The sequence below is a fragment of the Crinia signifera genome, chromosome 2 (assembly GCF_055691185.1).
Source record: "Crinia signifera chromosome 2, ASM5569118v1, whole genome shotgun sequence".
Lineage (NCBI taxonomy): Eukaryota > Metazoa > Chordata > Amphibia > Anura > Myobatrachidae > Crinia > Crinia signifera.
In genome coordinates, this window is record NC_139218.1 from 204,395,038 (window position 1) to 204,419,657 (window position 24,620).

At 43.0% G+C, this 24,620-nt stretch overlaps 1 protein-coding gene and 1 pseudogene across 3 annotated transcripts in view; both read left to right on the forward strand.

Annotated features, from left to right (window-relative positions):
* The window catches only part of MTF1 (metal regulatory transcription factor 1), a 32,629-nt gene that overhangs the window by 3,354 nt on the left and 4,655 nt on the right, over positions 1-24,620 (forward strand). For all 3 annotated transcript variants that reach the window (XM_083173582.1, XM_083173583.1, XM_083173584.1), the window contains exons 2-8: positions 7,058-7,296; positions 8,324-8,455; positions 11,885-11,958; positions 12,048-12,181; positions 15,140-15,217; positions 19,279-19,381; positions 20,580-21,016. In XM_083173582.1, the coding sequence (XP_083029708.1) occupies positions 7,058-7,296; positions 8,324-8,455; positions 11,885-11,958; positions 12,048-12,181; positions 15,140-15,217; positions 19,279-19,381; positions 20,580-21,016 (1,197 nt within the window). The remainder of the gene's footprint in view (positions 1-7,057; positions 7,297-8,323; positions 8,456-11,884; positions 11,959-12,047; positions 12,182-15,139; positions 15,218-19,278; positions 19,382-20,579; positions 21,017-24,620) is intronic.
* On the forward strand, positions 2,074-2,191 carry LOC146061904 (5S ribosomal RNA; annotated as a pseudogene).

A 24,620-nucleotide genomic window follows, 5' to 3' on the forward strand; every position in this document is an offset into this window, starting at 1 on the left:
TGAGCACTAGACCAGTAAGACAATTATCAGCTGATTTGCGTGATAATTATAGTTCACACATACCACCAGCTTTAGTGCCCCAATTCTAAATGTTGCTTCTCTGTAAGGCCTGATTTCACCCGATTCTGATAAATTGGTCCAAATCGCATGTTTATGGCATCCGATCCAGCGTGCGGTGCGCATCGGAGGTCAGACTTGCTGCCTGTCCAACTCTGCCCCCTTCCCGCCGGCGGGGAACTGGATCACATGCCATACATCACATGCATTAGGAAGTTCCTGGCAGGCTCCAGGTGGATTGGATGGGATGGCTATACACTGCTGTGACTTCTGGCAGTAGTATATGACCACCTTGTTAGATCTACTTTAACACTATGCGATATTATTAGCGATATCGCAAACTATATTGCTTGAATTTCCAGACTAACGATCTATCACTGAAATACTAAACAATATTGTTCAGTTCTGTCACCTGGCCCACCTTGGACATGCAGATGTTAACGACGTGCTCTGATTTGACTGCATTTTTGGACAACAGGGAGCTTAATGACCCGCAAGAGCGCACATTATTAATGGTATAGTGCAGGGATTCCCAATCTTTTTCCAATCACGACACCCTAGAGCAGGGATGGGGAACCTTTGGCCCTCCAGATGTTGCCCTGCAACAGTTTTAGCATGGCCAAATAGCAAGACTGTACCAGGGCATGCTGGGATGTGTAGGAGCCACGGCACATAGTTTGGGAACCACTGGTATAGTGTGTACACACTAGACGATATGCACAATAATATTGTTGACAATAACTTTACCATGTGGATTTAGAAAGAAGGATTGGCACTGGTTTGAAAAGTACTTTGAGTAATAATAGTAAAAAGATATTAGATAGACATAACCAGCGTGGTTACTGCTTGGCGAAAATATATCATAGCAGTGTTAGGCTGGTGGTGCTCCCAAAGGATGTTCAGTATTTAAACTGTGAGACAAAAAAAAACTCAAAAACTCCTAAATCCTAATTGCATGCATACTTTATTGTGATAACCCGCACACAGCAGTGGGTACGGTGAATTTTCTTCATTTGCAGCAACTGTTTGGTAACAAGCGACCAGCGCTGTTAACAGCAACTATTTCAAAACCCTGATTGCATGCATACTTCACTGTGATTGATACTTAATTTACTGCAATCATCTACCCCTTCTTTCCCTTTCCCTATATTCTGTTGATGACAGCACAGAATTTATTACAGTCTGTATCATTATTTGCGTCCTTAAATACAAGGCAGCTAAAAATCGCTCCATCTGTCGTTGCAGCACACAGACTGGGCAATCCACTGTTGGATAATGAGTAACCAGCGCTGTTAATAGCAATAATTTCCAAATCCTGATTGCATACATACTTTATTGTGATTGATACTTAATTTACTGTTATCATCTACCTCTTCTTTCCCTTTCCCTATATTCTGTTGATAACAGCATTGAATTTATTACACAGACTGTATCATTATCTGCTTCCTTAAATACAAGGCAGCAAAAAACTGCTCCATCTGTCTTTGCAGCACACAGACTGGGCAATCCAGCAATAAATCTCCTCAAGGTAGCATAATAGCTCCTGTCAGAAATCACCACTCACTGACACTTGTAGGAGACTAAGATGTACCACTCATGAGGATACAAACCCCAAAAACTTTGGATTAACCAATTCCCGTTACTCTTGATAAACCCCATCCCCCCTTTTCTCAGCTACAATACTACCAGTAACAACATCCTTGGTTGTGCTGCCCTTATTATTATTTAATTTCCTCTTTTTCTGGGACAGGATCAGCAATCCTTGACTCTCTCATTCATTATTTGACACCTAAGGTGGATGATGGACAGCAGAGGTTAGGGACCGCTTTATTGACACCAGCCCATCTTTTTCGCTGTTCTCTTCTGATTTCAGTGCTCTCTCATCAGTCGCGTCGTATCCATCCCCCCTGCAATGCGGGTGAGCACCAGGGTGGATCATTTAGGGCGCCTCTGACAGCAGAAGCACCTTATTTCATTTGAGCCTCAAACTCGGGTATCCCTCTTACATGTTTACAATACTACTACCATACCACACTGGATCGCCTGAACCCATTCCGATTTCAGCAGCTAAGCAGTGTTGGGCCCGGCTAGTACCTCTGGGAGGACCCTTTGGGAATACCGGGTGTTGTAATTAACTTGCAGTAGGAGATTACCTCTGGATACAGCTCAATCTTACCAATCCTTCCAATGCTTCTATAATTTTCACATTTTCTACTCTTTACTATTCCTTTTCACTGTCAGGTAGAGACCGTGCATTACTATTTCCCACTTCTGGTTAATAATCCCTCTTTATAATGTTATGACGGAGACAGACTGATACATGTCTCATAAACCTTTTTGATTTGGTGTGTCAAGCGTTCACAATTATATACCTGTACCCTGTAGAATTTTCCTTGATATTATCACTAATTGAACATTTTGTGTTTAACTACAGGGATTTCTTTTGCTACAGGTATTTGTGTATTGTTTACCTTAAACATTGCGCCCACTTTGATAATTGTATCAAGGACCCTCTTTCTTCTTTGACTGGTTATTAACCTTTTATCTTGTGATATTTCGATTTACAATTTATTGAATATGTATTGTCTTGTTTAGCACATTGTTTGCTTCTGATTTAAATACAACCCCTTTTTTTAGAGCATAATCTTAATAAAAGTTAAGTCTTATCTCACCCATTTATCATCTCTTCACACTAACTATACTATTGTTATCATAAAGTGTGCCCCAAAAACCCGTCTGTATGTTCCCTTTTTGGTCTTTCTTATGACCACCCCCCCTTTTTTAATAACTTTACCATGCAAATAGTTTACAAAAAATAACAGTGTGACCCAAGCTTTAAATATAATTTTTATTTCTGTCCTGGAAAACTGTTAATATTTCTATAAAAAAAGCTAAAAAAAATGCCCAGTTAAAAGAAAAACCCGGTAATTTCTGTAAGGATTCATGATGCTAAAATATCTGTTTTGTTCCTTATAGAGAAGCAAGTGTAGCAAATTCAGTAACAATCTATTAATCATCTATGAATTTCCTTTCAGCTCTATTGCAAAATGATAACGTTGCTTTGTGAAAATGCTATTTTAGAAGCTTTCAGGTATAGTGGAGGAAGAACACCTGTCCAAATATGATAGGTTCCCAGCTAACCAGTTTGAATAGGAAGTGAGGTATAAGTAGGTTTCTGGTTATAATGGCCATATTTATTTTTTTCTAAATAGTTGTATTTTCCCAGCATCCTTTGGTTACAGCTGCAAAGTTTCAGCAATTTTTTTTTTTAAGTTGCATAAAAAAAGTCCTCCAAGTCCTTTTTTTTTTTGGAAGGGGGTGAAAGTCTCCAAAATGGTAGCCCCATGACCTCTGTAAAACCAGAACATAAATAAATAAATAAATAATATAAAATGGGATATTGTTCTCTACATTGGAATTTGTGAAGTCATAGCTTGTGTATTAACTTCAGCTAAATAGCAGCATTTTCATGCTTTTAGGGAACTGCTATAACTAGGACAAATTGTAAAAAAAAAAAAAAAAAGATTTTCTCCCAGTTTTTCTTTTGCTCTGACCGTGCAGTGTTTTTCTAGTATTACACAACAGCAGGGTGGGTCATTAATGATTAGCCAGAAGTGTTTCTCATTCACAGGAGAGGTGGAGTGTTGTTCTCTGGTAGTATCATTAAGATCTCATTCATTTTGTTCTGGTGATAGGTCAACGCAATTCCGACTGTTCTGTTCTACAACAATAATACAATATAATCTAAAATCATTGTACGATATAGGCTTTTATCAAATTGTAAAATAAGAAGATTGTGTGTGTGTTGCGCAATTATTAGCAGCTTGCACAGCATAGTCACTCCCCTATAAATCGTGCTGAGAAAAAGAAAGAGTGCCAGTGCTGGCTCAAATAATGCAAGATGGTTCAAAAAAGTGTCCATTTATTCTTAAACTAAAAAAAAAAAGGGTACTCTTTACCTAGAAGGGCGCCCGCGATTGAAATCGCGGGCGTCGGGGGTAAAAATCGCGGGCATCGCGGGTAAATCGCGGGTACATAAAAATCTGCTACCCGCGATGACCGCGATTTTCCCATAGGGAACAATGTTAAAAAGGCTGATTGAGCGCGATTTTCATGTAAAATGCCTCAATGCCCGCGATTTGGCCATAGGAATCAATGTTAAATGGGCCACAGAGCCCAAATAGGCACAATTAACCCTTAAAATGTCCCCCCAAATCCCCCCAAATTTTTAACGCCACCCCACGATCCACGCCAACCCGAAGCGTGGCGAGCGCAGCGAGCCCGCGAGGGGCTGCGGTACGCGTCCTCCGACCTTTTCATGCCCTACTATCCACTAGGGCGTGGAGTGAGAATAGAATAGTGTGGCGAGCGCAGCGAGCCACCGAGCCCGAAGCGTGGCGAGCGGACGCGGATACCTTCACAGGTAAACGCGTCCCCTCGCGGGCTTCACAGGTGTCCGCGTCGCCACCGACACCTGTGAAGCCCGCGAGGGGACGCGTATAACTGTGAAGGTATCCGCGTCCCCTCGCGGGGCTCGCTGCGCTCGCCACGCTTCGGGCTCGCTGCGCTCGCCACACTATTCTATTCTCACTCCACGCCCTAGTGCAGGGGTGTCAAACTCAAATTCATCGGGGGCCGCATCAGCACATTGGTCACCCGCAAAGGGCCGGTACACATTCAGAAAGGGGGCGTGGCCATGAACAAATGGGAGTGGCCATGGGCAAAAAGGGCGTTACCACGTCCCCTTTCCGAATGTGTACTACTACAAGTATCATGGTGAGTAGTAGGCTGCCTACCTGTGTCCAACCAGGATGGGGAGAGGGAGAGCTGCTCTTCAAACTGTCTCCTGCACGATTTTTCTTTTTGCTGGTGGTGGCTGCCAGGGGTTAATGTCTGTTGCCAGGGATTCCAGCTCGTTGCCAAGGGGTTAATGTACATTTTCAGGGGTTCTTGCTCGTTGCCAAGGGGGGGTTAATGTCTGTTGCCAGGGGTTCTTGCTAATTGCCATGGGGTTAATGTCCATTACCAGGGGTTCCAGCTCGTTGCCAAGGGGTTAATGTCCGTTGCCAGGGGTTTCAGCTCGTTGCCCAGGGGTTAATGTCCGTTTTTATGGGTTCTTGCTCGTTGCCAGGGGGTGTTAATGTCCGTTGCCAGGGGTTAATATGTGCTTGCCCACCCCACAGTTACTGCTGCCTTTACCTGCGCACAGAATGTTCAGCGTCTGACAGGAAGAGCAGCTCTGCACGTCACCAGGAAGTCGCAGAGCTGTGCTTCCTGTCAGACACTGAACATTCTGTGTGCAAGGACGGAGAGGCGCGGGGGGGCGGGCAGCGGGGGCGGATGGGCAGCGGCGAGGGGGGGGGGGGGGCTGGGCGGAGGCAGGGGGCCACTTGAAGAGGTCCGGCGGGCCGGATTCGGCCCGCGGGCCTTGAGTTTGACACCCGTGCCCTAGTGGATAGTAGGGCATGAAAAGGTCGGAGGACGCGTACCGCCGCCCCTCGCGGGCTCGCTGCGCTCGCCACGCTTCGGGTTGGCGTGGATCGTGGGGTGGCGTTAAAAATTTGGGGGGACATTTTAAGGGTTAATTGTGCCAATTTGGGCTCTGTGGCCCATTTAACATTGATTCCTATGGCCAAATCGGGTCCATTGAGGCATTGAACAGTAAAATCGTGTCCATCGGGCCTTTTAACATTGATTCCTATGGCAAATCGGGAGCATCGCGTCGCGGGCATCGCGGGTACATTTATGGCCAGCCGCGACGCGACCGACGCGATTTCCATGTTTAACATGGGTTTCAATGGGAAATCGCGGGCATCGCGTCGGTCGCGTCGCGGGCAGACATAAATGTACCCGCGATCACCACGACGGGCGCCCATCTAAGTAAAGAGTACCAAAAAAAGTATAATAAATTAACAATAATATGCAAAAATTGTATAGATAAAAAATATCACATTGTCCTGTAATGAGCGGTGACTAATGTTTGAATTAAAATTTTGTAAAAAGTCAGACTCGCTAGATCGCTTAGAAAATGCCCCTACATCGCTACCTGTGTAGGGGCCATAGCGATAGTGATGCACAGCCCTGCGTGTTGCGATCGCCCGGGGATTAATATCCAACATACTGGTTAGGGCCGTTGTTCTCGCCTGAGACACATCGCTGTTTGCTGAGCGATCTTGCTGAAGCATTTCCCCATTTGTAGGCCCCTTTAAGAAAGCAAAGTACTATAAAAGGAGTACATGTTCAGTAATAACTCTCTTGATGCATAAGCCAAGTGGAGCTTATCTCCTGCATATGCATAAAGACTGAAGGATGTGCCCCACTTGTGCTCAGTAGTAGAAAACTGGTTGGGACTGTTTGGTGCTAGGCATTGGGAAGTGCCACCAGCATTATTATGTGCCATTCCAAAATAATAATGAATGGAAAAGGATTGGACAGAATCTGTTAGTCCCTATATCTATCACTTTGACGCTTTTATGGAGGTGGGGAATGCCTCATTTTAAACTAGACCCCCCAGAAAACACCCTTTTTCTGAAGGGAACTGCAAATATTTAGTAAATAATATAATATCATCAATATATGTACTCCCTGCATTTCTAGCCAGCCGCAGTCCCCATAGGTCTCCATGGGGGATGTGATGCTGTCAGATTAACCAAACTCTGGAATGCAAAGCATTCTCAGTCCCCGCAGCCAACGCCACCTGGCATTGGCCCATTGTTGCTTGTGGGCTATACATTGCAAACTTCGCAGTGGCTGCTGTGCATGTGCAGGAGTCCTGATACTGAAGTGAGCACATTATAGGGAAGTGCTCCTTTCTGAGTTGCTGAGTGTGCCACTTCATACATCTGAGTGATGCAATCGCATTCTGTAATGTGACTTTATGTGTTAGTATTGTGCCCAAATGACTTCGCAAATGTGATTATTAATAAATGGGTCATTAGCTGAGCTCAATAGCTATTTTGCAGAGATGAGGTAACTGATAGTTGTGTATATTACATTCCAGGTAAAGCGCTATCAGTGTACGTTTGAAGGCTGCCTTCGCACATACAGTACAGCAGGAAATCTGCGCACTCACCAGAAAACACACCGAGGAGAGTACACATTCGTCTGCAACCAAGAAGGCTGTGGGAAGGCATTTCTTACCTCCTATAGTCTCAAAATTCACGTTCGTGTCCACACTAAAGAAAAGCCATTTGAATGTGATGTGCAAGGCTGTGTAAAAGCTTTTAACACACTCTACAGGTAAGGATTAGGATACACCTAGAGTGCGTGTCCTAGCATTTCAGTCTGAGGCTAGATACATTCTAAATGGAGAATGTAAGCCACTTCATTATGTTTATATATTACAGCCTTTATACTTATTCATGTTTGTCAGCTTACCTGTATTTAATGGGGTGTGGATCGTTGGGTTGACATGCATTAGGTCGACATGATCCAAGGTGGACACAAGGAAAAAGTCCAACATGGGGAAAAGTCCACATGAGATTTTCAAGGTGCTTTGGGTGACCAGGTCGGCATGGACACCATATTAGTGTACAGCATCCCTCGCATGGCGCTCCCTGCGCTCAGCACGCTAGTGTATTCTCCCTCTATGCCCGCTGGGATGGTAAAGTATGAACAAGTCGGTACAAAGGAAAAATTATGGAAAGCTCATGTCGATCTTTTGACAATGTCGACATAACGCATGTTGACCAATAGTTTCCGACCTATTGGTTGTCATCCTAATGACTGCATACCATTCAATCGCCTCCATCTAACACCCATGCCTGAACACCAAGTACTTAACATTAAGCATTGGGTGAAGTTCATTGTGATATTGTAGAAGTTTTTTACTTACCTGAGATGAGCCAGTCACGCAGGCTTACTAAAGCTGTCAGAATCCCAGCACTGTTTCCTATATGTTTCTACTGAGCCATTCAGGGAACACTGCTGTTGGTGCCCATCCCCTCTTCCCCCACAATGCTGTCTGTCTGTAGCAAGCAGGTATAGGCAGTATTCATGATGCCTGTGGAGGCTCACCAGACTGCATTAGTCTATGGGATTGCTACATGTCTAAAATGAACTTTACATGGTTAGCTTCACCCAAGACTAAACCTATATGTTTGCATTCTAGAATCCAGAAACTGGGAATATACTCAATAAACATGTTTCAATTTCATTATAAAAATTATCATAAGGAGCAGCCATGGGATAGAATTTTGTGGCAGCCCGTCAGAAGGTGACTAAATGGTCTGGGTTGTAAATGCTGGAATACATTTTCTTTCTGCAGGTTGAGAGCACATAAAAGGCTTCACACTGGTGAAACATTTAACTGTGTGACAGCGGGCTGCAGTAAATATTTCACCACCCACAGTGACTTAAGGAAGCATATTCGGACCCACACTAGGGAGAAACCATTCAGGTAAGTCCAATACTCCTCTTGAGGTTATTTTATTCTGATCTGAACTTCACTTCATACAAAATTATGCTGCCTACACTTACAGATATGCACTCATACATTTTTGCTTGTCAGGTTGCAAACAATCCAACTTGCCAGGTCCCGGGAGAGTGTATTTTTGTGATGTCTTTTTGTGATGCAGCTAGGAGACTATGCTGATTTATTTTGTAAGTGACACTTGTATATCTGTGTGCGACTAAGTCTCCAAATCTGCATATGGAGTTATATGATGCAACATCCGTGTGATTTTTCCATGTCCAGTTCCTTACAGCTTCATATATAGATTCACACATATATACAAGTGTTAATAATGAAATTAATTTATTAACATTTTCTTATATAGCGCACACATATTCTGCAGTGCTTTACAGAGAATATGTGAACATTCCCATCAGCCCCTGCCCCAGTCCCTACCACATGTACACACGGACAAATATTCTAGGGGTAATTTTGTTGGGAGCCAATTAGCCCACCAGTATATTTTTGATAGTGGGAATCAAACCCATGACCTCAGTGCTGTGAGGCAGTAGTGCTAACCATTACACCATCTGTACAATCACCTGTTGCACTCTAGGCATGCATTGCATCTTAGTCATATTTCTGTAAAAAAAAAAAAAAGCGTATCTTCCGGTAGCATAGTTGCGCAAGATCTGTAGACTCGCTTGCAAAATGCATCTCCTACTGGGTGGCATATTGGGGCTAGATGTATGAGGCAGCATTGGTGTAATTGCCCCCTTTAAAATACAGTGATCCAAACTGCTAAATTTACAGCAGCTGTAGAAAGACCTGCTTAGTCAATTTAGCCCATGGACTCATTTCAACCCTCATGTTTCACTCTTGGTCATTTGTAGAGTTGGCCACATTTCCGCACTAGACTTAAGCAGGACATGCATTAAAAATATGTTTATGTGCAGAATGTTCCTTCGGACACACTACATGATGCGTGCAATACTTGTATATATGCAAAGGTTACTTAATTTTAACTTCATGGCATTGTGGCTAGTCAGTGTTGGAAGTAAATGTACAAAAAAAAAAGAATAGTGTCTAGATTATGCCAATAATTAATGTGAAAGTTGCATTTACATTGGCAAATATAATTAAGTGCAAATACAAAAGTGCTTTTTTTTTACTTAATGAAATGTGTGGACAAGTGAATAAATTAATTGAAAAGGTAATACCACTTTTTTAAAGCAAAAGGAAGTACGATGCACTACTTCAATATACAGTATATGTACATTGCATAAGCTTGCATGCCTATGTCAGAGCTTCTGCAGCAGGTGAGTCCCTAGCCCAGTGGTTCCCAAACTGTGTGCCGTGGCACCCTGGGGTGCCTTGGGTTGGTGGTCAAGGAGTAATTTAAATTGGTCATTATAAAAGGCAAAACCCATACTTGTGGATTCCCAGTTTAAAATATGTAGACTAACAAAAGTGAATCATGTCCCTCACCACATAACTGAACCGAAGGTTAACATATAAACACAATTTACTTATTGTAATATTTTTTTCTTAATTTCTCAAAAATAAACTTTTGTCCTAGTGGTGCCGCGAAAAACATTCAGATACTCTAGGACGTCATGATTCTTAAAAGTTTGGGGACTGCTGCCCTAGCCTCTGTAACACTGAGGATGTCTCAGTGCAGACCTTGTAATGTAGAGTCTTTCTATAGAGAATGTGAAGCAGCCACAAAGGGGGAGGAGTCTTACTCCTGCATAGCAGCACCCAAATAATGCTGCTGGTCATTATCTTTGTCCCTTGTTGCACCAGTCTTGGTGCCCGCACACTAGAAAGATCTGCGATCTTAAGATGTGTGCATAAATTAGCCTTGAAATCTTTTGTTTGTCATGGACAAAAGATTTTAGCAAGCGTACATCTTTACCAGTGCTGTGGATTATGTTGGCACTTTATATCTAAAGTATGATCATGTAATTAGTGTCTGGTGCTGTTTTAATTTAAAAGTTACAACTCAAATGTTGCCACACTATAACCCTCCACTTACACATGCTTATATTGCTATTTGATGGAAGTTTCATCTTGGCATTGGGAGAATGGCACACCCCTGCCTTTTTATAGTGCAGTGTGAAACTATTGCTGTAGCTAAATGCTACATGCAGAAACACGCAGTATAATCTCACTGCATGTATAAAAAATTACAAACAAGTTTGGTCAGGTACATCTTTGCACACTGTAGGTGACTTTGCTGCGGCAATGAGTGGGCTTAGTCACAGTACAAAGGCAGTCTCTTATCTCTTACCTTATTGGTTGTCCTCCCTTTTTTATTTATTTAACCACATTTTAAGCATGCTTTTGCTAAAAACTTCCATGTAGCAGCTTCATTGACTATATGCACACACACTCGCGTGCAGCTTTCATGGGGAAGCCTTCATGTCAGCTGTTTGGAAGATTTGATCTTGACAATAGGGCCACAGGTTCCTTGCTGACTTTGCTTCATTAAACTTGCACCTTCACCATCATTTTTTATTCCAAGGAGGCCTAATGTACTATGGCTATCTCGAATAGATGTCTTATGCAAAAGTCGACCCTATAACTCCAATTGGAAGAACATCATGCATCCTGATGACACTTTAAATTTCCATAGTTGAACAAAATAATATCCTTGTGGATGGATATACTCAAGGGAGATATGCCAAGGACTAGTTTTGGCAACTATACAAGTAACTCTGTAAACTACCTCCTTAATACAGGCATTCTTTGGTACCTAATGCTGCCAAATGTTCTTGTCCTAGGAAGGTTGATCTATTTAAGAAGTCATTTTTAGGCCATCCTATAATCTTCAAGGTATCGTGTAGGTGCATTTTTTTTTTTTTTTATTTGATCAAAGTCATAAAATTTCTCTGAATGTTACATTTGCCCCACCTGCAGTGCACATGGTTTTGTCCATTTGAGAAAAAATGTGCTTTGTAATCACGTCTGAATAAGGCCAATAGTTTAAACTCCTTGATATACACCATTAAGGTTTACATGCTGGAACGATAAAATTTTGCTTTTGGCAAGATCATTGTTAGATCTGGGCATCTTAAAGTTGCCATATATCCTGACTGGTTTTAGATAATCTTTTCAGCGACCTGCCTTCCGAATACTTCAGCCAGAAACATGGTTTTCTTTGCTATCTCAGGTCAGAGTCTTCATTACTTACAACCCATGGCGAGAAAACGATTCCAATACGGCTGTAACTTCTGTGTTAATAAACAATTGACCCAGGTATTAATAGCTGATGAAGTCCCTCAGACACTAGAACTCAGTAGAATGCACAAAATTTTGCCTCAAGCCAGAAAAAATGCTGAATGAACTAGTGATGCCCACCACACTACACTGAGGGCATTCATTAATTTGTTCTGTGGCATTACAAATTTAAGTGTACCTTCTTTACTGCAGGTGTGATCACGATGGTTGTGGCAAAGCATTTGCTGCAAGTCATCACCTGAAGACACATGCTAGGAAGCATACAGGTGAGTTGGGACTGCAGTACCTGTTAGTGAGCATGGAAAGTATTTTCTAAGTCGAATTTTGATCACCATGTTTAAATGTATGTTGCCAGGGGAAAGACCATTTTTCTGTACCAGCGATGGATGTGAGAAGACCTTAAGCACGTCATACAGCCTAAAAAATCACATGAAAGGTCATGACCTTACTGGCTTGGATGATGCATTCCCAAACAATGCAGTGTGCGAGGTATGAAGTTTTACATTTATAAGTAATTATATTTAATAGGAAATCAATACATTGTACAAGTATTTATATTTTAAATTTATAGTTAAAGAAATTATAAACATAATACGGAGGTGTTCAATATGCGTCACTATTTACGACGGGGAGAAATAGCGGTGAACGCCTATTCATTGCTGTTTTTCCCGACAGCATTGAAGAGGTAGATCGACAGAATGGGACCGACTGCAGTCGGGCCCGTTTTGTCGATTTCGGACGTGAATTGTTGCGATCGCGGCCGAATATCGACAATCCACGGCCGTTTAAGCAAACATGCCCCTTTTTCGCTGATCAAAAAGTGGGACATTGAATCGCACCTGGCGATCTGCGGACGAACAAAACGAAAACTGGCCAGGGTCACGGCTGTCGTGACCAGGGATTGAATACCCCCCTTAGCTTTGTAGAACATAAAGAAAACATGCACATAGTGTCTAATTCTCTAATGGTCGGATGCGGCCGAATTCAGATGTTTGGGGGTCTGTGCATCTGCACAGCCCGGCACCAAATGGCTGTGCTGGGAGGAGGGACAGCAGAAACGGCGTGGAAACATGGGAACAGCCAGCATTTTATGGCTGTCGCCCCATGAAAACGCTGGGCGTTCCCCACAGTGCTGACCTATTACCTGCACATTAAGAGGTTAAGACCTCCTTTGTTTGAGCTGAACCAGTGCAGTGCCTACCCTTTTCATTACCATTTAATTCTTCATTTAGCCTCAGGCTGACTAATATAAATAAGGCCTGGCCAATATTATGCAATCATTTGATTCTTACTGAATTCATAAACCACATTCTAAGTAACAATACTGTGTGTTTTAGCACAGATTAGATAAATGATATTAGTGGATATTAGATATTATTTCTCTGACCAAAGGCACAAGACACATATGGGTAGATTTATTAAGCTCAGTAAAGTGATAAAGTGTCTGATTTTTTTATCACCGGCCAATCAGCTCCTACCTGTCATTTTTCAAACCAAGCCTGTAACTTCACAGTTAGGAGCTGATTGGCCGGTGATAAAAAACAGACTCTTTATCACTTCACCAAGCTTAATAAATATGCCCCATAGTGAGTTATACAAAGCACACTTAAATTGCCAGTAGTACATTTGTCTCGCTTCACATAGTTCCTTTATTATATGAATGCGTGTAGAGGTAATACAGTCCATATGATGAGCACAGGGCAGTGCCTGTCTACTGGGCTTTCATGGTGTCTGTTATTTTAAAGCTATGCACCATTCCTCTATGCAATGGTGTGTACAGGCCACTAGGATCTAGTACATTGTAATATAGTAACCACACACTGCCATGTGCTCTGCGCAGTGAGGAAATGAATCCCTATATCTTGAACGCAAAGTTCGGTCTTGTGCGAGGGGGGGGGGGAGCAGCATCCGCTGTCACTTGGAAGGGAGGGAGCAGCGTCACGGGGAGGGGGGAGCAGCAGCGTCTGAAAGGGGGGAGCAGCAAGGGAATCCTTCTGCCCCTGTCCTCCCTGGCGCTGACCTCCTGGTCAGCGCCAGGGGAAGCCGCTGGTTGCAGGAGCATGCTCGTTCGCCCAGCGACCATTAGGGAGTACACACTGTAGTGCGCAGCAGGTGATTTTCGCCAGCAGCACTGCAAATCAGTGACCATATTCTCTTCCCAGCGATTTCAGACTTAAGATGCGGAGTCTCACACTTCATTCCAATGTAAAAAGGTTTTTATTGGGATAAAAACTGTGTAGGACCACAATTCTTACAGCCTATGTCTATGTACAGTACCATACTAGTTGGAACCCGAGTATTGGTAATGGCAACACAAAACTGAACGGAATATGATCCAAATCACCGTAGGGTTAAAACACCTGATTCATTTATTCATTCAACGCGTTTCAGCACACTGCTGTGCCTTTTATCAAGAAGCGTGTCTATAAAAAATATGAAGTAAATATACTTTATAGTAATCTAAATATCGGAAGTTCGTGCTGCGTCACTTCCGCTATTCACGGCTTGTGTTTGTGTGAATGTACTCCCTATTCAGTACATTTGATACTGATGCAAAAACTTCCATCTTTGTTAAGGGTTTTTTTAAGGGTTTTTTTTTTTTGGTTCACTCTTTCTGACAAATTCCTTGGACAAAACCATGTGCACTGCAGGTGGGGCAGATGTTACTCGTGCATAGAGAGTTAGATTTGGGTGAGGTTTTACTTCAAAGTGAGATCTATATTGCAGTGTAAAAATGAAGCCGTCCGTTTTTTCCCTTCTATGAAACAAAATAACTCACCCAAATCTAATTCTCTCTTCATATTTTACATCTGCCCCCCCTGCAGTGCACATTGTTTTGTCCATCTAAGAAGGAATTTGTCAGAAAGAGTGAACCAAAATAACCCCCACAGTAAGAATGTTGCGGCGGCCATCTTTAGTATGGATAAACTACTGTTTTCAACTATGTGTCTATTATAAATGGTTGACTGAATAACCAGAATACTGTCTAAGGCAAAGTTGTTTTATTCTATAGTGTTCCTCAAACCAAATACACTTTCTAATGTGGACAGTCATCTATCCACCTATTTGTTAATAATGGCGGCCATCTTTATTATGGGATGACATGCCCTCTTACGCCATAGTTGGCCAATCCGATTAATCTTTGATATTATAAAATTAGCACTCTGTGCCGACTTGGATGGTGAAGCATTAACAAGTCGAATTCAAAATTAGAAAATCACGAAAAACTCATGTTAACCTTTTCAAGTGTTGACCATCGGCATGTCCAACTTTTGTCAGTGTTGATCTAGTGCATGTCAACCTTTTTCATGAGTGGACCTATTGCCTGTCGACCTTGCTTTGTGTCAGTCCTTACCTGTAAATGACCTAGGCATCACTAGCCCTCCCGTGGCTGACCTCAATGTAACAAAGAACAGACATTAATTCTTGTTCTGTTTTATGCTGTAGGACACAAACCATTGGCTCTGTCTTAGTGATTTAAGCACTTTATCCACGGATTCTGAACTGCGGGAAAATGTTGATGCAGTAAGTATTTTGGTAAAGTGCGCAGTTATGTCATTAGCGTGTTTTTTTTTTTTTTTTGCTTTTTAAATTGTATACTTTAGTTCTATTCATTTAATATGCATTATATAATGTTGTGTTCAAGAATTTACTAAGCTTCACCTTTGAAATAATTATAATGTGAAAGTTGCAGGGTATACGTTAATCAATGCAAAACATTCTGGCAGTCACAGAGGGAATGGCGCAAGAAAAGTTCTGGAAGCAATGGAACTTGGAACCTAATTGGCTGGCTTTTAAATATGGAGCACATGCAGGGTGCCGGACGACTTCCCGACAATCATTTGTCAGACAATTATTATACCGACAACTTCACTTAGACAGTAAATGTTCAGACAAGTGCTTTACTCCGACAACGTCAACTTCGGCAAGGACAAATGTCAGACATATCTCACCTCCCGACACATAAAATCCAGACATTTTTTATCCCGACACATAATGCCCCGACATACTAAACCCCGACAAATGAAACTCCGAAAAATCAGTTCCCGACACATAATATCCCGACATATAAAATCCTGACTATTTTTACACCGACAGTAGGAAGACCGACACATACATGTCAGACAAATTCTTTTACCGACATTTAACGTCCCGACATTTCACATACCGACAAATAGCTAGACCGACACCAAACGTCGTGACATATATAACATCGACACAGTAAATACAGACACATAATTAGCCCGACACACAGCTATACCGACACATAAACCATCGACAAATTAAATAGATTGACAAATAACTGCAATTACTATGATGGCCGGTCAGGTTTCCACATGTAAATAACTGGACCCGACACATAACGTCCCGACACATAAAATACCGACACCCAAAAAACCGACACCCACAAATAACTGCTATTACTGTGTGATGGACGGTCAAATACCGACACCCCATTCATGACGGTAATGACGCCCTGCTCAATACCCTACATCACCACTCTTACCCTCACACAGGAAGGCCTCCACCTCTGGGATCCCTCCCTTCTCCCTTGCTGCACCCATGCTAACCCATAAAAAACGGCACCCCCATACCTGGCTAAATGCAGCCTCCCCCAGCCTCCCCACACAGTCACACAGCCTCCCGCCTACATTCAGGCGCCTAGCTCCACTCTAGCGCATTGCCGGGGCCTATCATCACTGTGGCACTACAAGTGCCACAATGACCTGGCACTGCTCAGCGCCGCACACCCCTATTACACCCTGACCCATGAAGTTCTCAACCCCTTGGATCCCTCCATCTCCCTACCTGCACCCATAAAATACGGCACCCCCATTCCCGGCTAAATGCAGCCTCCCCCAGCCTCCCCACACAGCCTCCCGCCTACATTCAGGCGCCTAGCTCCACTCTAGCGCATTGCCGGGGCCTATCATGACTGCCGCGCCCAGTAGGCTGCTGCCTAGGGTGCCCCGATCTCGGGGGGCGCTAAAGTCGTCCTTTCCAATATTCTACCATGTCTGTCAGCATCCCTGTTGTACTTAATGCAGCTGGCTTCTGTGGAAGCTCTGAGACCTCCCCCACACTTTCCCTAGAGGCATACTTCCCTACTTTGGGGCATAACATGACTCACACCGGCCATGGTGGTGCCACAATGGCCTGGCACTCTCCAGCGCCGCACACCCACACTACACCCTTGTCCCATGAAGGTCTCCACCCCTGGGATCCCTCCATCTCCCTTGCTGCACCCATAAAATACTGCACCCCCATTACCGCCTAAATGCAGCCTCCCCACACAGTCACACAGCCTCCCGCCTACATTCAGGCGCCTAGCTCCACTCTAGCGCATTGCCGGGGTCTATCATGACTGTGGCACTACAAGTGCTACAATGGCCTGGCACTGTCCAGCACTCCAAACACACCCAATACACCCTCACCCATCACACTCTGCACCCCTGGGATCCCTCCATCTCCCTTGCTGCAAACCTAAAATACGGCACCCCAAAGCACCCCCATACCCTTCTAAATCCAGACTCCCCAAAGTCACGCAGCCACCCTTCTACATGTAGACGCCCAGATTCACGCTAGCGCATTGCCGGGCTCTATCATGACTGTGGCACTACAAGTGCCACAATGACCTAAACCTGACCGGCCATCACAGTAATAGCAGTTATTTGTCGGTCTACCCCGTGTCGGTCCAGTTATCTGTCAGTATTTCATTTGTCGATGTTTTACGTGTCGGGACGTTTTCTGTCGGTCACGCTGTGTGTCGGTCACGTTTTGTGTATGTGTCGGGATTTTTGGTGTCGGTCAATTATATGTCGGGACGTTTTCTTTCGGTCCAATTATTTGTCGGTCTAGCGTGTGTCGGGATTTTTGGTGTCGGTCAATTATATGTCGGGACGTTTTCTGTCGGTCCAATTACTTGTCGGTCTAGCGTGTGTCGTGATTTTTGGTGTCGGTTAATTATATGTCGGGACGTTTTCTGTCGGTCCAATTATTTGTCGGTCTAGCGTGTGTCGGTATTTCATTTGTCGTTGTTTTATGTGTCGGGAAGTTTAATGTTGGGATTTGATATGTCAATGTTTTATATGTCGGTGTCGTGAGACTATGTGTCGGGCTCAACACTGTATGACAAATGCCCTTGTCGGTACTCTTACTGTCGGTGTTATAACCCTGTCGGACTAATATATGTCGGCTTTCATACCTTGCCGGGATAATAATGTCTGACAAAACCCTGTCTGACAAAACACTGTCGGACCGCTATACCATAACCCACATGCAAGCTAGTTCCAGTCAGCTTTCTAATTGGCATCAGTGTTTGCCAAACATGTTCTCAAAGGCTGTATCCACATAAACAGTATTTGATGCACACTGGAGACTACAGGGCTGATTCAGAGTTGCATGCAGGTTAGCTGCAAACCTATATGCTCTGAAATGTAAATATTTGTGCCCCCCCTTATCACAAGAAGATTAAAACTTTATTGGGCCCTAAGCAGGTTTTTGGGCCCCCCTTCCTCAATTTCATGCAGTTTCAATCTGCATCTTTGCGTGGTTAACATAGAGAGGCATGCACATTATTCTTAGACTGAAAACAATGGCTGCATCGTACACCTCTGAATCTCATCCTACATATATCACTATGCTAACTACCCACACTACATCCCTGCACTAGATCAGTGAACTACCTCCCTACACTGCATCACTGCGCTGCGGGGTGGTGGGGGTGTATGACACCGGCTGGGCAGAGATCAGAGAGGGAAGGAGAGGCGAAGACACAGTAAAAACCACACCTGTCAGATGCAAGGGGTTCTGCGAGCCCCACTATCGCTGCTGGTAACAGTAATCAGGAGCAAATACATTTTTTTTTATTTAGTTCTTGAAGTGCTGACACACTTCGTGCAGTGCTGCTAGTCATTCCAGGCCTTGGGACCTAGGCAGCTGCCTTTGGTATAGCTTCGTAGCGGTATATCCACTACTGCCCCTTATGCACCCTGTGCAAGTAACCTTCATCATGATCTGTGCACACTTGCACCAGTAAAGTAAACACATTATTTGCACAATTAACTTGTCAAACTCTAAACCAACCCCACATGTTTACCTTGAAAGGCCTGTCATAAAATTTGGACAGCCAATGTGAATGTTCAGTAACGGACACTAGGCCTAATTCAGCACAGATCGCTAATCAGCAAATCAAGCGATTATCTAATGACTGCACATGAATAGTAGCAAAACTAACATATAAGTACCGAAAATGCATATGTATCGTAAATGCAATCCCCTTGCGGTTTCACTGACCGGAAGCTGGCATTTGTTGGTGCCTCTAAAAAATTGCAGATGTTTTGAGGGTGGGCTGCTGACGTCGGTGCCGTTTTCTGGGAGATACCTCACTGAAAAGAGCATTACAAATGGTCACACATGCCAATTATGTTTATCTGACCAAATGTTAGAATTGGCAGTGTTTACTCCTATATGTTTCTATTGAGTGTATCCGCTGAGTATTTCCTAGGGTGCAAAAATTAAGAGGGAGAATATATCTTCTTCAAATTGGTAAACGTAGTTTCTATTGTCTAATTTATCTTTTTCAGAGTCCTGGTCAGACCTTGGGCTCATTGTTACCACAAAACATATTTGAGTCTATGTTTCAAAGTCCAGAAAATACAGAAGATCATGATCCTGTTCCGCAATCAGGTAATGAATAGAATAAGCCGCGTTTTCTAAGAATTGTACATGTGTATTCGTTTCTTTCGACATTTTTTGTTTACTGGATTGGTTGTTGTCTAAGGGGGTATTCAATATGGGATTCCATCTGTCGGAACCCCGGGACGCTTTTGGTTCATCCAACATTAATTCAAAAGTCAGAATTCAGTGTTCCGGTTTTCGTGTCGGAAAGTTTGTGGATCGGCAAAAACAGGCGCGGATTGTCGAAAAACATCTGTGAATTTGACAATCTGCGTCCATTTCCGACAATAAAGATATGACTTTAAAAAAGTTTTGTCTGACAGCCTTCAATGCTGTTGATAACTGCAGCGTTGAATAGGTGAGTGCCGGTATTTCACCTTCCAGGAAATATTGGCACATATTGAATCCCCCCTATATCTTATAGTTCTGGGACTATCATCTCTTGGTCTGTTTTTAATGTTCCTCTCACCTACACATCACCCCTCCTTTACTAATCTATCACTTATTCTATGGTACATTTCCTGTATTATATACCTGTCCATCCTGTATTTCACATTGTATATTCTATCATCCCATCTGATATGTAGCATGTTATGGTGTGTACACACTGTGCAATTTACCCTTCGATTTGGACTATATAGTCCAAATCAAATCGGTATCACAAAGACATCAAATGGAGATAGAACATGTTTTTAAGCTTTCTAAAAATGCCAAATTTGCCAATGTGCGCTCCCGTTCAGCTGAAATCGAAAAGCCAAATAGACAGTGCAGCAATGACTGTATTGTGCAGATTGAATGTAGATAGTATGAATTATGAATCTCAGTGTGTACACACCATTGATGGGACAATGCAATGAACATTCGGAGACAGCAATGGATTGGGTGTACACACTATAGGATAGTAATGCTGAACCGCCTCAGGACGGTGTAATGATCAAAAGATTGTATAGACCAGTGGTAGCCAACTCCAGTCCTCGAGAGCTACCAACAGTTCACGTTTTCCAGACAACCTAGCTGCTGCACAGGTGCACTCATTACTCACTAACACATTTGAAAAGATCCACAGTTGGAGCTAATTACTTCACTTGCGATTCTGTGAGGAGATCTGGAAAACATTACCTGTTGGTAGCTCTTGAGGACTGGAGTTGGCTACCCCAGGTATAGAGTGTACCCAGCTTTAATCTTTCTGTATTTATATTGTTCACAGAAACACTGCTGAAAACTTGGACTACAGACACGCAAGCATTGAACCCAGCAGAGACCAGCACAGCCGAGCCTCAACCATTAGCTATCCCTCTGGTTAACCCACCTGCTGCCTCAGAGGCTCCATTAGCAGCTACACTGGGCACAACATCAGCACCTTTACCATCTGGCACCATAGGATGTGGGACTCAGCCAGCAACTTCTGCTTCCTCTACATCTGCACAAGTGCCTATCCATAATGGGAATCATTTGCCTGTCACCCAGGACAGCTTCATTACACCACAGACCTCACAACCCTTAGTAGAAGGATTGACTGTTGTTACAGGTCCTGCTCTGCCTGTAGGAGCTGCTTCAGACACTGTTTTACAGACACTAGTGCAGGTGGATGAGCAAAACATTCAGTGGATATTAAATGGTGCTTCTCAAAACCTTGATCAAGCTGTGAGTATTTACACTATTCTATATAACTTAGTGGCAGATCAAGATCCAATATTCACTAAGATCAAGAATACATTTTGAGGCTGAAAATTGACCTAGCGTTTTTAGTGGGCTACCAACATTGTGCTTATAGACATTCTGACAATGTTGTGCCAACATTCGCAAAGTTAATATCACTGCACACCCAAAAACGATGTGCATTGAAACGGCAGACATTTTGTTCAGTGAATGCGAGAGATGCCCTCCACATAAATTACTTTGTGTCTGCAACAACAGACCGCTCCATCTAGTTTTTTTGCATTGTCTGTTCTCCTCAATATTGGGTAGTCGTTTTTCCACTTGGTATAGAAGTCTTGTTCTGAAGTATACAGTTTTGTGAAAAGTGCTTCAGTGCAAGTATTGTAGTCATTGCAGTATGAACTGGTAGCCGGCATGTGTATATGTTCTAAGAAGATATTTTATTATATGCAGTTGTGTCCTAATACATCATTGCGGCAGTCTCACCAAACCGCCCATCTCGTCATGTAACTAAGGCTGCCAGGAGAATGTTCTGAATAATTTGATATGTGATACTTCTATATTTGTGTGTGACTGAGTCTCGGGTTCTGCATATAAAATGCGACGATGTAGCAGCTGCAGGTTACGTTGTGCTCCATATACAACACTAATCACACAAAATAAACATATTGCATATCAAATCAGTCAGCACAGTTGCATCTAAGATGCATTTCCAGCAAAGAAGGAAAAAAAAAAAAAAAAGGAAAAAAGATGCCTGGTGCTAGGCAAAGTTGCACTTGTGTCAGCATCTCACTCTGGTATGCTAAGGATAGATGTATAAGGTCACATCTGTGGTCATTTTGAAGCCCTGATTAAGGAATTTGATAGGTTAGTCAAAAGCAGGGGTGTCCAAACTTTTTGCGACGAGGGCCAGATTTGGGGAAGAGTAAATGTGTGGGGGCCGACCATTCAGCCTAACATTCTTTGGGCAGTATTCAATGAGAAAAATTCTCCGTGTTTTATGGAGAATTTTAGCTTTTTTCGCCTTGGACGGAGCATTTTGCTCTCCAAAAGTGAACCACCCTATTCAATGTGAAATATTCGCCGTCTTTCTAAGTGATTTTGGCCGTCTCTCTCTGTGTAGAAATTCTCCATCTTTTGATGGAGAGCTGGAATGTGAACTTTTAAACTAAAAGGGTTTTTTTTTTTTATTTTGGTGTAAAAAAATCAGGTTTTTTTTTCTGTGAAGGGGCATGTTATTTTTTATTCATGTGCTTATAGCACATGAATATATATTTAATTAAAAAAAAATATATATATATATATATATATATATATATATATATATATATATATATATATATATATATATATATATATATATATATTTTTTTTTTACACAGTGCAGCCAGCAGGGGGCCGGAGCGCTCGAGCCGCTCATTAGATATTCATATATTCACTGCACCCGATCGTGCACGATCGGGTGCAGTGAATACTGGGTCCCCCGCTGGCTATAGGGGGGGGGGGGGGCAGCCTGTGCTGCCTGGGTCCCGGGGAGACCACCTCCCCTCCACATTCCTCTGGAGCAGCCAGGGAGACTTTAATCTCTCTGGCTGCTTCCGGCTCCCTGAAAGCTCCCTGCCGCGGACGCTCGTCCGCTGCAGGGGTTAAGACTCGCCGCGAGTGGCAGCGAGTCTTAAATACATTGAATAGTGGGAGCAGGAGGCTCCGGAACATGGAGAGTGCGTGGCGAGAGAAAAAATCTCTCGCCATGCACAGAGAATTTTTTTCTTTGAATACTGCCCTTTGAATCATTGCAGCAGCAGGGGTAGGAGGCCAAACACATTTGACTGTGGCGGCCGGCACTTCCTCACTGCAGCAGACAGCAAGGTAAAGACGCGCTCGCCGGGGCCCCACCTTTAGTGTCCTGTGCTGTGCTTCCCACATCTGATGCTCTGCCCGCTTCCAGCTTGAGGCTGCGGGCCGCTTGACATGACAGCACGGGCTGTAATTTGGACATGCCTGGTCTAAAGCCTCACACCACTAAGTGATACCATAAGTGACACATAGTCAGATTCCTTTTCTTTTCAATCGCGATCGAATTGCACAGCGCCATGTACACGTTTGATTTTGACTATAGTGTCGGGATCAAATGCATTCCATTTTCCTTTCGATTCGATTTTGCTTATATAAGCATAATCGAATCGAAAAATAAATGAATTCTGTGTTTACACCCTATAAGTTATTATAGATACCTTTAAAATCCATCTAGAAATTTGGCTACTTATGCTTTTGACAACATTTATGCCAAGTCTATTTTTGGGATGGCCACATTCCAACATCCATATCTGTAATTTGTTTATTTAATTCCCACACTACACCACAAATTTTTTGCCCTCCCAGGATACTTGAAATGTACCAAAAAATACCATTAGTTTGCATATACTTCCTGGCAAGGGAAACACAATTTTCATAAAATGGATAAAAAGTTGTTGGTTTTTTTTTCTTCATCGAAATCGCAAGTCTATGAATTAAAATGTACTGTTATGGTTTATGCTTTAGCATCAGACCAAGTTTTCAAAACCTCAAAAAGTTTCCATGCTTAGATTTTTATGATCTTTTTTTTGCAATTGAAAATTACCATTTTTGCTAGTTTGCATATTTTTTAATGAACAAACTTACTGTGTAGGAATAATATGGCCATCTATATGGACATACCATTTTAAGAACTAGGCAGCAGTGCTTCAAATGAAGGGACACTATCAAAGCCAGAATGCAGGAAATCTGGGCATTAAACTAGAATTCCCGCTTACAGTTCTTCCCTGTTCCCCTCACTTTTTTTCTAGTATTTTTAATACAGATTTTAATATAATGTAGTGCAGGGTGTTAATGTCAGGTGACATTAGACTCTCTAGACTTCTTAATGATTGCTACCTATGATGCTTGTATTTTTGAAAGAGGATACCTCCTTTTTGGGCAGGTTGGGGGAGATCTATCACTTTTAGTGCCCCTTCTCCGATCCCTTGACTTTTTTTTGTAGTGCAGCGGCTATGCACCAGAGAACTTCTGATGTCTTCATACATCAGTGCAATAATATTCCCGGTCCCCATTGGCAGTACGTAGCCTTGGTGATTTTGAAAGTATTATTTTTGTTTTCACCCTGCCTTGCAACCCATGTGCACAGATGTGCGCTCCTACATGTCGTTAATGACCCTTTACCTCATCTGAACATGTGCAGATAAGGGAGGTCCTCCTTAACATGATTACCATCGCCCCCCTCGCACCTATGATCGGCAAGTGTGTATGTAGTGTTCATTCTAGCACCCGCCAACTTTGAAAACCCATGCAGTTTCTCTTCCCTGCCTGGGGTGTCACTGTCTGCTGTAGTGCCTCTAGCACATTGTGGTCTGTATATCAGCTCTGATATGCAAACCAGACCCATGCTAGAAACACCCCAGACAGGGAAGAGGAACTGCATGGGTTTTCAAAGTTGGCAGGTGCTAGAATGAACTTGTTGATGTTGGGCCTGCTGCCAGGTCCCAATATCGGCGTTGGCGGGGATCGAATAATGTGTATGGGGCTTAAGTTCCTCATCTGTAAGATTGAAGGT